At 31.0% G+C, this 14,935-nt stretch overlaps 1 protein-coding gene across 2 annotated transcripts in view; it reads left to right on the forward strand.

Annotated features, from left to right (window-relative positions):
• LOC113397326 (nephrin-like) overlaps nt 1–14,935 on the forward strand; it is a 212,313-nt gene that overhangs the window by 29,019 nt on the left and 168,359 nt on the right. For both annotated transcript variants that reach the window (XM_026635625.2, XM_026635624.2), the window contains exon 2: nt 13,187–13,380. In XM_026635625.2, the coding sequence (XP_026491410.2) occupies nt 13,284–13,380 (97 nt within the window). In that variant the 5' untranslated portion in view covers nt 13,187–13,283. The remainder of the gene's footprint in view (nt 1–13,186; nt 13,381–14,935) is intronic.

Genomic DNA, 14,935 nt, shown 5'->3' on the forward strand with positions numbered 1-14,935 from the left:
GTGCGCAATCGAAGTGGTTTGCTAGGAGGAGAAAAAGAATTGTTACTTTATTTTAGGTTGTAATTTGTCATGTAAATAAAAACATATAAAATGAATCATAAAACGAATAAAACATGTCGTTTTTCATTTTATAAGCTTTGATAGCAATTAACAAGAAGATGTCTCATATTACAAAATGCACTTGACCTGTTTTTCTGTTTTAATTGATTTCTAAGAACCGTTTTAGTGTAAAAAATATTTCAAGTATTTTAATTGTATTTTTTACTTGTTTGAGAGTCTAACCAACAATTGCTGGTATGTCCTTTTATGTGCCTTTGATAATTTGAATGTCAAATTGCAAATGAATGTTTGAGTAGTTCAGGCGATAAAGCGTAACAAACGAACTCACTTTCACGTTTATTATATTAACAGAATGTAACACACCCATAGATAAATATGAATGTAAACGAGCAGGAATCGAACTAGCTAGTTTAAACGGGAGATAGAACTCTCAGTTACATTTGGTGATCAATAATTTACTATTCAATTAACTCTAGTACTATTAAGGATGTATGCACACGTTGCAAGCGCAGTATGCGGTGAAGTCACGCGTTTAACAGGACTAAGACATTCTCGAAACGCGATGCATTACATTTGCTTATATTAATGAATTCGCATTCTGTATTCAAATGCACGATGCAATCTAATAAAACATCTGAAGCGCGTTCTCAAAACAACGATTGCGTAATCGCATACAATTTACAAAATTTTCAGCTTACAAACTATAGTCATATGTCCTATAGTCTTGTGGTAGACGCTGGCTGTTTTAAAGTATATGTTAAAACATTTTTTCATCGGTGTTGGCGAGACGTCGTTAAAATATTGAAAAGTGTAAAAAGTTTGTAATAAACAAGTGGTTTTATTAGTAGTTCAGATATTTGATAAAGCTTTCAATTCGATGACCTTTAAAAAAATATCTCGCTACATTGACCTTTGATAAAGTTACGAGTTTCGTTTTTTAGGTTTTCTTTAATACTTACGCGCTCATGATTTCGCTCACGTTTAGTATGTTCAATGTTCATGTGTGTGGTTGTATTTGATTTTACTACATGTATATGATCTTTATGTGGATGTATATACATTCGCATGTTATTATTAATTTATTTTAATTCATTAAACGAATTGATTAATTCGTTTAATGAATTAAAATATTCAATTGAAGATTTAATTAAAAAAGTAAGCCCCTATTCAACTTTATCAGCAACAAAGGTTTTACTACGAAAAAATAATACATCTCTTTCATCATCAGCCTCATCCTCCTGTCCTTTTCCCAATTTTACTTGGGGTCGGCGCAGGATGTCTTCTTCTTCCATACTTCTCTGTCTGACGTCATCTCACAAGTAACATTCTTTCCAGCCATATCGTCTATCTCACAATCCATCCATCAATTTTTGGTCATCCCCTTTCTCTATATCCATCCACGTCCATGCTCAAGGCCTTCCTCACAACAAGGTTCTTAATCATTAATTCAATATATTATATTATATCTCTTACATTAATTTAAATAATAAAATATCAGTAACAACCTGTAAATGTCCCACTGCTGAGTTAAGGCCTCCTCTTACTTTTGAGGAGAATCTTTGGAGCTTACTCCACACTGCTCCAATAAAGATTGGTGGATAGATATGTTGCAGAATTTCACACAAACATGAAAAATTATACGTATATTTATATTGTATATACATACCGTCAGTAGTAAATAAATTAAGATGTATTTTAACTGGTATTCCTTGTTTACGACGCTGCAACGATTTCAATGATGCGTTTTATGGGTATTGGTGTCGCAATTCAGCGTACATTTAAGTGCGAGCGAAAGCATCTATTTGACAAATTGAGAAGACGCTTGTTGTTAACGCTGTCAGTGGCGACCGTGCCGTTCTGTCCTCTGCGTTTTTTTAAAAGATTTTTTTTTCAAATATACTGCCCCTCGTTCGCACGGAACACTGTTCAAGGTGTTGTTTAATTATCAACAATCTATCTAACCTGTCAACTATAGGATAGCTTTCGTTAAACGCAATTGAAAAAGTGCGCCATATCACCTCGCATCTACTGATATAGCGATCTATCTGAGATATTACGTCATTTGCATTCTTTAAAGCGAAAAGGGTCATATCGCTGTCGTTGCTTATATATTTACATAATATGTATTAGATCAACTTGCTATTCAACATTAAGGTTAAACCCAAAAACTTTAGACAATATTCGCGAGTAATTTGACTTTCATAATTACAGATCTTCCAATATCCGTAATTAATAACCGAGGACACAATGATCCGTAGTTACCTATTATGACGGATATGTAATCAGGGTTCATGGATATAGCTTGGAACACTTATTGTCGATCATACCTGTATGATGATGAGTCGTTGATAGATGAGATGAGACTCATCCCAATTTTAGATCAACAATGTCATCGGGGATTTCAGCTAAAATAATGAAATCGATTTCATCTCACCTGATTATGCCAAGTAACGAAACATGCACATTAGGTATATTACTCTTTTGCCATTCAAGTGAGTACATCCAGACTCGAGAACTTGGCCATACACGTGTTTTTTTAATAATGTAATTCGTATAAGATATTAACTTTAGTTTAAAAATTCTGGCAGTGATGTTTCTGGAACTGGTGTTTGGCTGGGTAGTTCCTCCTTAATTAAAACTTCAATCAATTAAGAATTACAACTTAAAAGTGAATGTTATGAATAGGTCTGAATGATATCGAATCTTGCGCGTACTCTTACGTGTAGTGCTAACTTATGGTTGATGGCTGGCTGGTGAATTCGAAAAACTCAAACTAAGATCTCGTGTGATGCTAAAACTTTTGGGTTAGACTAACCTACAAATTCAATATAAGAGAAGGGATCACAGATCAAAATAAATAATCGCAAAGTGTTCCTTAATTCACTTCAACCAAGACGTATTTATGTATAGGAAAAAAAAATAAACGATTTTAAATTTAATAAATTTAAATAACCGTATGGAAGAAATGATAATTCTGTACCTAGAGTACCTGCAAACGCTATTTTTTAAACGTTATTAAGCCGTGAGAAGGCGCGCTATGAGCATTTTGCTCACGCAAAATATTATTGCGATTATTATCTATGTTAGAAACTCTCAAGCACTACGAGCTTCTCAGTACCTTCCCAACATTCCATCCCCTCTCCGCTGCCGCTATTCGCGCGCCACTCAGTGCCGCAGCGTCCGCGCAGCAAGGTGTTTGTGCGTATCCCATCGTGCAGCGTGGCATATCGCTCATAGCGCACCTATCCACGTAAGTATTTTTTTGTTAGTAATCTAATTTATTTTAACGTGTATTTTATGCATATTTATGTAATTTATACCAGTAAAAATATTTTGAATATATCTGTCAATTGTTTTTAGTATAAAAAGTCAAGATGATTGATCAACGGGAGGCTCAAATTCTTAGCTGGCTAGAAGACCTTGAATCGGAGGAAGAAGAGCCATTCAATCTTGAGGATATAGGCGTGAATCGTGATGATGATGCTGAAAGTGACGGTCCAGTAATAGAAGGCCTTCACGACGACGATACTGAACAGTCCTCAGATGAACTGGAGAATGACGAAATGCAAGAACCAAGAGGTAGGATACCATATTATACAGGAAAAGATAAGACTATAAAATGGCTTGTCTATAAGCCTTTACGTAATGTGCGCACTAGGAGCTGCAATATAGTAACACATTTACTCGGGGTCAAACAAGTAGCTAAAAACGCCACGACACCCTTGCAATCTATTTCATTGTTTGTGGACGATGAAATGTTAGAAAAAATTGTTTCTTACACAAATATATACATAAAAAAATTACAAGAAAAAAATTCTCGAGAAAGAGATTTTAAACAAACATGTAATGTAAATGTTAAAGAAATGTGGCTTGATGATGGTACAGCGTGTGGTTTTTTTAAAGCAACCATGTCCATAAAACGCTTTTTATTTTTATTGAGAGTGTTGACGTTTGATGATATGAATACACGACACGAAAGAAAGCAATTAGATAATCTGGCTCCTATCCGAGAAATATTTGAAAGCTTTGTTGGACATTGTACTGCCAACTATATACTGGGAGACTACTGTATCATCGACGAAATGTTGGAGTCGTTCCGTGGCCGCTGTAAGTTTAGGGTTTATATTGCAAATAAACCGGCAAAATATGGAATAAAAATCTATGCTCTTGTGGATGCGAAAACTTTTTATTCATGCAATTTAGAAATATATGCCGGTAAACAACCAACAGGACCTTATGATTTGAGTAATACTTAAGCTTCAGAAGTAGTTAAAAGAATAGCTACACCGATATTGAATACGGGAAGAAATATTACCATGGATAATTATTTCAGCTCAGTGCTACTCTTCAACGAGTTGAAAAATACCTACAGAACAACAGCAATAGGTACACTTAGGAAAAACAAAAAAGAGATTCCTCCCCTATTCCTATCAACTAAGGACAGGTCAATGCTCAGTACTATTTTTGGATTCAGTGAAAATAATGTCATCGTGTCTTATGTACCAAAAAAGAAAACAAAAAAATTGTCCTTATGTTATCTTCACTTCATGATGACGACAACATCGATCAAGAAACTGGTACTGAAGCTAAACCAGAAATGGTGACATTTTACAATTCTACAAAAGGCGGTGTGGACGTTGTAGATCAAAAGAAAGAAGACTATTCCGTTGCAAGAATCACTGCTAGGTGGCCAATACGATTATTTTTTTCCATTTAGAATATAGCTGGGATCAATGCGCAAATAATATATAAAGCAAATACAGATAACCTAATTCCTAAACGTATATTTCTAAAAAATGTGGCTCTTGAGTTAGTAAAGCCACATATTTCACGAAGAATTTGTATGCAAAATATGTCATCAGATCTGAATTTTATAATGAAAAGATTTGTACCACTACCCAATGCCGAAATTGGGGCTAGAACGAGCGGTTTTTGCGAACTATGTCAAAATTAGCGAAAACAGAAAAACAGACGCTCTAAAAAAGCCTGTACTTTGTGCAAAAAATTACTCTGCACTGAGCACGTTATGTTTATGTGCCATACATGTTACGATAGTAACATTACTCAACATGACATGGAAGAATAAAAAGTTCCTATTTTTTTGTTTGATTTTGCTCTTTTAGTTTATTTTTGTTAATTAGCCCAAAGTTACGGCCAAAGTTGATTAGTTATTTTTGTGTGAGTATAATACTGCATTGTTTGTTACTAATGATAATTAAACTCTTTATATAGTAAACTACGTGTCTTTTATTGATTTTGATGTTATTAAATGTATAACATTTATCAATAGTTAATTAAAAAATCTTATTTGAAGTAATGTGAGCATTTTGCTCGCGCGCGCCTCATCGTGTATATATTCAGGGCGCGCCTCCTCACGGGTTAAACTTTTTTAGCTGTTCTTTTTTCGGTTTTTGATATTTTTTGTTATTTGAAACAAAATTGGCAAAAACTGAAATATATTCGATTTCTAATTATATATATATGTATTTTATTTATTTTTTTGAATATATATATAATCAGAATGTAATCAGTTCTTACAATGAACTCCTCTCAAAATATTAAACGTATTGTGGTTTTCTAAATTTTAAAAGTAATCGTTCACATTAACATATTTTTTTATTGCGACCACGTTAGGTCCGAAAGCTCCATTTTATAAAAATAATGTTTACATTTAAAATTCTTTTGTTCGTGTCTTTGTCAATGAACTACTCCTAAACGGCTGAAAAGATTTTAGTGTTTCTTTTTGTCTGTCCAAATTACAAAAATTGGATTGAATATTTAGATTTAAAAAATAAACGTAACTAGTATACTATATAAAGACGATGTAGCTTCATCCCTTCGAAGCACTAATTGGAATTAATTAGAACAATATTATAAGTAAATCTAGACAAAGACAAATAAATATCATCACATTATTAATATGATATTTTTCAATTATTCCAAATTAAACCAAATAAACCCCTCTCGTAGTTGACCCGCATGTATTTATCAGATTGATAATCTCTTCATATGTAGGCTATTAAGTAATTTGTCCCAGCTGCTGTACCAAGTGGTCGTTAAAGATACTTTAGAGTACTAATTATATGTAATACTTATTTCACTTACTATAACATAGTAGATATATGTAGAATATAATATGAATAAATGACTTTTTCAGATTTAATTACGGTTATGTATTCATATAATTAAATATACATTTTATTGTTTTATTCTCGTATAAAATACCGATTTAATAAAATATTGGTTATGTAAAGAGGTGTTCCATGTTCAAAAATAAACGGTTATCTTTATAATCGATAACATAAAAACATCCAAAATTGATACTAGAAATGTTTTAAAATAACTCAGCAAAAATGGTTTTGCAAAAAAATAAAAGTAATATTGCAAATGTATCGATATAAAAAAAGACTTTACATATATATACACAAGTTTATATATAAAAGTAATTATTTTTATATTTATTATATATTTCGTTATTATATATTATTACCTACGGCTAAACATATAAAAAAATAGTAAAAAAAACCATCCAGTAACTAATAGTTTCTCGGCGGTGCCGGAAACATCTGTTGTACCCCAGCACACCATCTGTGTCCACTTCGTCTGTTCAAAGGCATAGTGGAATTGCTTGCGTATGCTACTGTTTGTTGGCCCACCTTTGAGGTTCTCCCAGTGTTCTCCAGGCAACCCCGGGATTTAATCCCGGCGACGTTTACAGCGCGGGAATAAGATACGCAAAGCACCGACACCCTTCTGTCCAGTCTTCTTCGGTAGAGAGGATGCGCGGAAGCACCAGTTCTTGCTACCTAGCATGGCATTTATCGCGCTTAGCAGTTAGAGATCTCCGCACGCTTTCGCCACAAGGGAATGCCTCTGGGGCCCACAAGCGGCAAATTCTAACTACTAGGCTATTTCAGCTGTAAGTGAATAGCTGTGGAACTATTCATAATTTAAGACCATCACCCTTTCGTTACATTTAAATAACGGTGCAGTTTTACGGGTTATTTACCTAGACTTTACATAGTATATAATAAAGTCGCTTACCGCTGTCTGCTATCCCTATGTATGCTTTGATCTTTAAAATTACACAACCGATTTTGATGTTTTTTTTTTAATAGATAGATTGATTCAAGAGGAAGGTGTATATGTATAATACATGCACAATACAGTAGAGAAACACTCATAATTTTATAGGTTTCTAAAGTGATGTAAATAAAAAGATTTTTTGCGCTTACATTGCAAACGCTGGCTGAACCTTACGAGTTAGATCAAAGTAATGTACTACAGTATTGTACAAATTGCATCATGTAGTTTAAATGAATATTTTCGAACATATTACAGATTTAAAATGCAGGGACATAGCGGTTTGTATTGTCTCATGACAAAAAAAACTGTGAACGTTGTAAGATATTCTGTAGTATATTTATTGTCAGCATTGCACCCGTTCGAATCCGTGGCGGGTCGATAGTATATTATAAATGTGAAATTAACCCTGTCTGTCTGTTGCTCTTTTACAGTCAAACCATTGAACCAAATTTCTTGAAATGTAGTATAAAACAAGCTTGAACTCCAAGGAAGGACATAGGCTACATTTTTATGTCTAAAACTTGATACAACTCCTAAAATGCGCGATTGAAGCCGCAGGTGGGTAATAATAAACAAGCCGAGGGTCGATGTTAAATACCTTAACTCGAGAATTAGGCTATCAAATGCAAAGACATAATTAAATTATGCATGAATTATAAGTTATTTTAATTATTTTTGTTATACTTTTTCTTTTCTACTAATTACTATTTGTAGGTAGCCGTGTGATGATTTTAGTTTAGTTCCTCTAAACTAAAAATACATTGTTTACGTTCCATTTTCAAAAGTTACATGTCAAAACGTAATCCCCATAACAAATAGTCCGAAAGATAATTATGTTTCCTATAAAATACGACCTGGTGCAATGATAGCCCCGCAACTCGAAAGACCAGGGTCAGACGTAAATCCTTAAAAAGATAAATGCGACGGAGTCAAAGTTATCTGGATGAACCATTTATAATCCGTTTTAGTGCAGCTGTTAGTTCTGCAGCGCTGAGGACAGCCGTTAATCTTGATGATCCCGTCTGTTGACTTTGCGGAATTAACTCCTTGTCTAAACAAAAAAAGAGATTTTTTTAAAAGACCTTTTAATATCCAATTGATGTTTATCGGGCTTGAGGGTCGTTTTTTTAAATTGTTAAACGTGAATATTTAAGATGATATCTGCTATCATTTGACCAATTCTTTCCTTATATTTCTTTCATTGTATTTGATTTTTTAATTCTATCAAATACATCGTCAGGAAATATATTTGCTAACGTATTTTTAACTATTTTTATTATAAAATATTTTTAAATATTAAATATATGAATTTATATTATACTACATAATATAAATTCACGCATATGGCTTCCCAACAATTCAAAAAGGACGACCATCGTCTACCGCTACGTAAACCGATAGGCAGTTGACATTAAGTCGAATATTCAAATGATTGTCTCAAATAAATGTTGATAGCTTATAAATGACTGCCTACTCGTAATTCTATTAAAATAAATAACTAAGGCTTTTAAGGATTTTTCTATACAATGAGCTTATTACGATCGACTTTTCTTCAACTGTTCTACGCGGTTGTGGTTTGAAGAGTAAATAAATATTTAATTTTGATTTGTAAATTGTGTAAGTATTCTTTCCGCCAGCTAAACCTTGGAGTATATTGATTTATATAGCACTTGAGGGGTAAAAAGAAAATTTCTTAAAAGAAACTAAAATAAAGGGAGTTAGAGGCAAATGAGGACTTGGTTATTATATAATTAAATTAAACACTACACTTTTATTATCTTGGAAATATGAACTATTATATATAAGATATATATAAGAACCTAGTTTTTTATGCTGAAGGTGTAAGAGTTTTATGTAATTAGTTTTATAAATTAGTCTCTAATTCATGAATATGTTAATTCCTTGGTTCCTTAAGCAACTTAGAGTCGACAAGGCTTGATTAATTCGTTTTTTTATTTCTTTTATTTTAAACCAGTTATAATATTTATATATTTTTTTATTATTAGATAATGTTTAAACACTTTTTTTTTACCATAAAGATTAAGGAACAAAACTAATACCGAAGTAATTAAAAAAAAACAAAATAAATTTTCAATCATTGGTACAATTTATTTTTAAATGAAATGACTTTATCAACCAATCAACACGATTATAAATCCATAGCTCTATTCATATTAATGGTTCACTTAAAAATATATACAAGTATCGCGTGTGATCGGAAATCGTACGCTTGTTCTTAATAAAGGAAATCCGAATTGAATATGTGTGAGAACTTGCGATTTTCCTTTAGTACAATTGACGTCCTTTAAAACAAAAATAGCTATAATAAGTACTTTACTTCGTACTCAGTTTCTTAGTACATCAAATTCTAATTTAGATACTATTAACAGTGTTCAACCGTGCTAATAAAAATTGTCTAGAAAAAAGGGTCTCTCGGACCCGTCCAATACATCAACGTTATTTCTATTTGAGAAGGGATGTTGAAGTGTAATATAAAGTAATAGCTGTACAGAAAATCCGGGTCATCAAATACTTCAAACTTTCCGGTTAATGTCTCAGAATCCGAGGGTTTTCGTATTTATATTATTATTGCCTTTGTTTAACCCAAAACTATACTGTATCGAATTTTCGGCGCATAAATTTAGGATGTTTGGGATACTCTTATACATCTAACCTTCATAATGTTTATTACAATAAACATTTGAGATTTTTGATAAGGTTATTTGCCACAAAAAGTCTAATTTTAAGTCGAAATATGGTAGTAAATATAGACTAAACGTAATTGTACCGACAAACAGTACTATACTATGTTATGCTTTGTTTGGTGGTTTGCATTTTATTAATTACAGGTTTACGTTGCTAAGACATGAAATAAAAAAGCAGTACCCTACTAACAATTTTTCTATCAGAGTCAAATAGTGTTTATTATCATAACCAATGTTCTCATAGAAGAATTACTGAAATTAACTGAAAAGGATTTGCAGGCAAGTATTTCTTACAACACGCGAGCACTGTTATACGAAGGCCGATGTTGAGATACGTATTATGTATTGAGCACTGAAGTTGTTTCTGGCATCGAGATCTCGATTCAGAAGTTAATACTTAAGCAGGACGTATAGCACATCATATAAGATCGTGGAATATTGACTTACTTGAATAATATACGTGTTTATACGCGGTTACACAAAAATAATGAATTGCAAAAAAAAACTTATTAATAATATTAATTACTATAAATACATTTTCACTACTAATTAGTACTCACTTAAAAATTTAACATTATTTTTTTAATAAAATATTTATTGTAAAATAAGATAAGGTGTCAATTTCGAGCGATTTGACACTTAAATGTTGGTTTAGCAAACATCTTCATCACGTCGATTCTATTTCAGCGTGCAAATAAAAAAAAAATCATAAACATTTAAATTAAATTAAAAATAAATATAATGCGCAACAAAAAGTATAACTTAAAAAATATTTTTATATGACTTTTGCTTTATTATAAGGTAGATTACCAACCCAGACGTACTCTATTAAAATTCTAGAAATTGGTTCGTACAGTCTATTGCTAATGCAGCACCGCGTACCCAATTGATTAATTGGTATTCTTAAGCCGATTAATTGACGAGTCAATATTTAGTTAGCGAAAATTTTTCATTAAATTCTCGAAAAAAATTATTTCAATCCTTATTGACATTGAAATAAATATCAATGTTCAATAACCAAGCTGAGGCTACAAATAACAAAGATTATGTTTATTTCCGAAATTCATTCATCTGGTTTTTAAATTCAACTAGTCCGTTAAACGACCTTTGGTTTCTTATATGAAATAATAGCAGATATATAGATTGCCTTAAAATATTACAATAATTAAAAATACTTATGTGCCAAATATAAAATATATACTAATGTCATTTAAATTTTTTCTCATTTTTTTATATCTAATTTTGTCAAAAGAGTTACTTATTTATTAATATGTTCAATAGTTTAGACGTCTTATTAAAAATAACAAAGTAAGGTAACTCAAATGTTAGAACAAAAAAAAATAGATCAGTTCCATTTTATTTTAATGAAAAAACAGGTGATTTCACTAAGTTATCTTCTTTATATTTTATAGCGATGAGAAACATTTTACTGCACGTTTTTTATACTACAGTCTTCATGGGTGAGGCGGTGAAACCGATTTATTCTTCAATATCAATCTTATACATACTGATGGGGAAGTATAATTCAATTTCGCTGCTTTTTCTCGAACCCCGTATTTGAGTCCCAGCGCAATATAAAACGTTGAATTTTATTTCGGCCCAGCGGATTCGGTTAAGCGATTTTTTTATATATACATTGTAATTTAATTACGGAAAAGCATATGAATGATGAAAGAACTTTTGAGGAATTCAAAAAAAATATATTGAAAAAACACACCAATTCGGAATGTTATTTTGTATTACGTAACCGTCTATCTCTGACCTTTTATTGTGATGTAAAATTATTTAAATTTATCGCGACGTGATTCTCGAATTTAGAATGATCTAATTATTCGTCCGATTGGTGAAAATTGCCGATTATTATATTTTCGACCGAGTGGGAAATTGTTTTATCGCTTCTGTCAATATCTGTCAAGATTTAAATTGAAATGTCAAAAAAATATGACGTAAGAATGATGAAATGCTATTGAGTATTATGATTTTACAGCGCTGATGTACAGCTGATACTCTTCAAGTCATTTATTATAATATATGACATATAATATATAGGCGGCAATAGTTAAATATAAAATTCCCTAATGTTATAAGAATTTCAAAAAAAAATATAATTGTAACTGTATGCTATTTTTTTAAATATTAAAATGTATGTAAGCAATTTATTTCATTATATTAAAATAAAACGGTCCCCGGTTTTATAGTAATGAAAACGAATAAGTTCTCAAGTTTTAGATTCATAATTAAAATACTTGTTATTATTTTGCGTTTGTACACAAAATAGCTCTAACTCGTTTAAAGTTGTGTGTGTGTGTTTATAGTTTCGCTCGGATCTATTTTCCCATATTAAAATTAAATTGCTTTAGACAATAAAACATATTTTCAAGTGATTTTATTAACATAAGCTTGCCATGTAGATTTAGAAAATTATATTCGACATTAACTAGAATTTTACGATTGCGTTTCGAATTGAGTTCTTATAGAACAATACTACTGGATGAATACATAATATTATAGATTTTTTATATATAAAAACCACACTGAATAGTAAAAATTATTTAAAACTAAATATAAAGCAATTTTCAACGGTTAATTACGACATTATATCAATGTTTATTTTCACGTTACAGCAAGAGATAAATAAGACTAGGTAAATGATCAACGTCATCAGCTTCACCGAAGTTGGTTCATTATAACATATCCTTATTAATGGCCGTGATTCATCACTGTTTAGTTAAACCATGTTATGTCACTGTCACACACACAGGCTAGCTAATGAAGCGTGAAAGAGATGACAGGTCGTGTAATTAATTTTAATTATTAAGCGTGACCTGTATTATATCACCTGTTTGTTGCGGATTAATTCTGATTTTGACTGAGAACGTCTTTATTGCGGTTTTTTTTTTGTTTTGACGTGATATTATTGAAATAAAGATATTTCAGTCTAAGAAGACTGGCTGACTTGCTCTTCAGATAATTGATCAAATTACATTACTAACTTTTGTTAGCAACTTTGACAACTATTCGTATCTCTGTTATTTAAATACTTGAGATCTTATTTGATAATTTATGTGGATTATAATATGTTAAAATAGAAAGGCGTATCAATATTTCCTTTATTTTTTTTTTCTTATTCTATTGGTTAATGGATCAAATATATTTATTAATTATTTTAATGCTTACTCAAGCACATGCGATGGTCGTACCCGAAATTAAACAGTTTTGGATTATTCTTAAAAAATTATAGCTGTATGTTATAGCTTATTTCTAAAGATAAAATAAAATAAGTGTCTTTAAATTATTGATTATTATACAATAAATAATAATTTTATTTGTTCTAGATCTGGACGATACAAAAATCTGGTCGGATCAGATGCCCAGGGAGTTCATTATTCAGAGTGTGAAGTTAGAATCAATGCTGGCAAGAGATTAAACGCAATGTACCCTGTGTGCTCAGCGCAACGGACTTTGTTAGCGTTTGTCCTCATCGCTGTGTCCACATCCCCGACTGCAACGCAAAATACCATCATTACAGGTAAATTATGCAATAATTTATATTCTTATTAATAACAACATTTTGTATATAAAATTTGAGCCACATAACAAAATGAAATGAAATTGAAGTCTTTATTCGTTAGTAAGTTGTTCGATTTTTGAAAAAATCTACATAAATATGCTGAAATAAATTCTCGTCTATAAAATAAGGTTTTAGTTATTTTATAACCAAATATATTTCAACACGGTGACATATAAATTTTTTTACGACAAGCTTAATATTATTAAAATTTAAAATAATAATGCTTTTTTTGTAATATAATATTATTTTTTAAAGGAGTCTAGTAATACCTGGTATTACGAATATTACTTTATTTTTTCTCCAGACTAACAAAATCCACCGAAATGCCGTGGAACTACTGCGGCTGAAACAACATGCACTGGTTTTTCGTACATATCGTAGTTCAACTACAAGTTTCGTAACAGATCCTTCTATCACAAAAATATCATTTGATTTTCACGCATCAAAACGCATCTGATCGATATCCGATATGTTCGATGAAGTTCCAAGACATATATTTTAAGTAAATAAAAATTATAGAGCAACAAAAATTATAAATCAACTAAGCCATCTTGACTATATTTCAATTTCAACTGTTATTGATACTAGTAATGACTGGAGACTAGTTCACTAATTTGACTCAATGAAACACGTCAATGTAAAGCATTGTATGGTTGTAAAATAATGGATGAATGGGTCGAGTCGACCAGGATTGCTAGGTATTACAATTGTACAGTAAATTAACGATGAAATCCTACAGTTTTAACTCGTATTTGTAGAGAATAAACGCAATACTGTGTTGACACACCTCACGGCCTCTAGGAATTAGTTATGTCGGTCTTAAATAGTAAATATTATTATATCAATATTTTGGTTTATAATAAAAAGTATATTAACACGCTTTAATAGACTAAGCATAATTTAATATAATAATTTAAACATAGTTTTCCACTTTTAATAACCACTATTACTTGTATCTCTACAGACTCCGCATAGTACAATATAACAATAGTATTCATGGCAAATTTTTCGATATAATACAACTATTCATCAAAGTTATATTATTTATTATATAATATTATTCGTTTATTTAATATTTGCAACGGACGTAAGCTACAAGGCAAATTGTAGAGTTCTTTGAAATGAAATAAATAGATACAAATATATAAAAATAATAGTGATTAAATTAAGCTTATAAAATTCGTGTCATAATCCTTTATGTTACTGAATTACAGTAAAAAAATATCCATTTCATGTTTTCGTAATAAAACCATTTTACAAAAAAATTATGAGCGACAAGACACGCCGGTTTTTGTATGAAATAATTTTGTAGTTTGAACACGAAGAATAAATTTTCATTTCGTATAAAGTTTGTGTTGGTTTCGAATAACAGTATAATATAATATTATAAGCATCTTATATTTTACTTCGGTGGTACGTAAATAGAGTTAGGTTATTAAGAAAAGTAACTAAGAAAATGATATACAAGACTTTCCTGAAATATTTCTGCGCGATAATTAATCAAAAAAACAAA

The sequence above is a fragment of the Vanessa tameamea genome, chromosome 3, assembly GCF_037043105.1.
Source record: "Vanessa tameamea isolate UH-Manoa-2023 chromosome 3, ilVanTame1 primary haplotype, whole genome shotgun sequence".
In the NCBI taxonomy this organism is placed as follows: Eukaryota; Metazoa; Arthropoda; class Insecta; order Lepidoptera; family Nymphalidae; genus Vanessa; species Vanessa tameamea.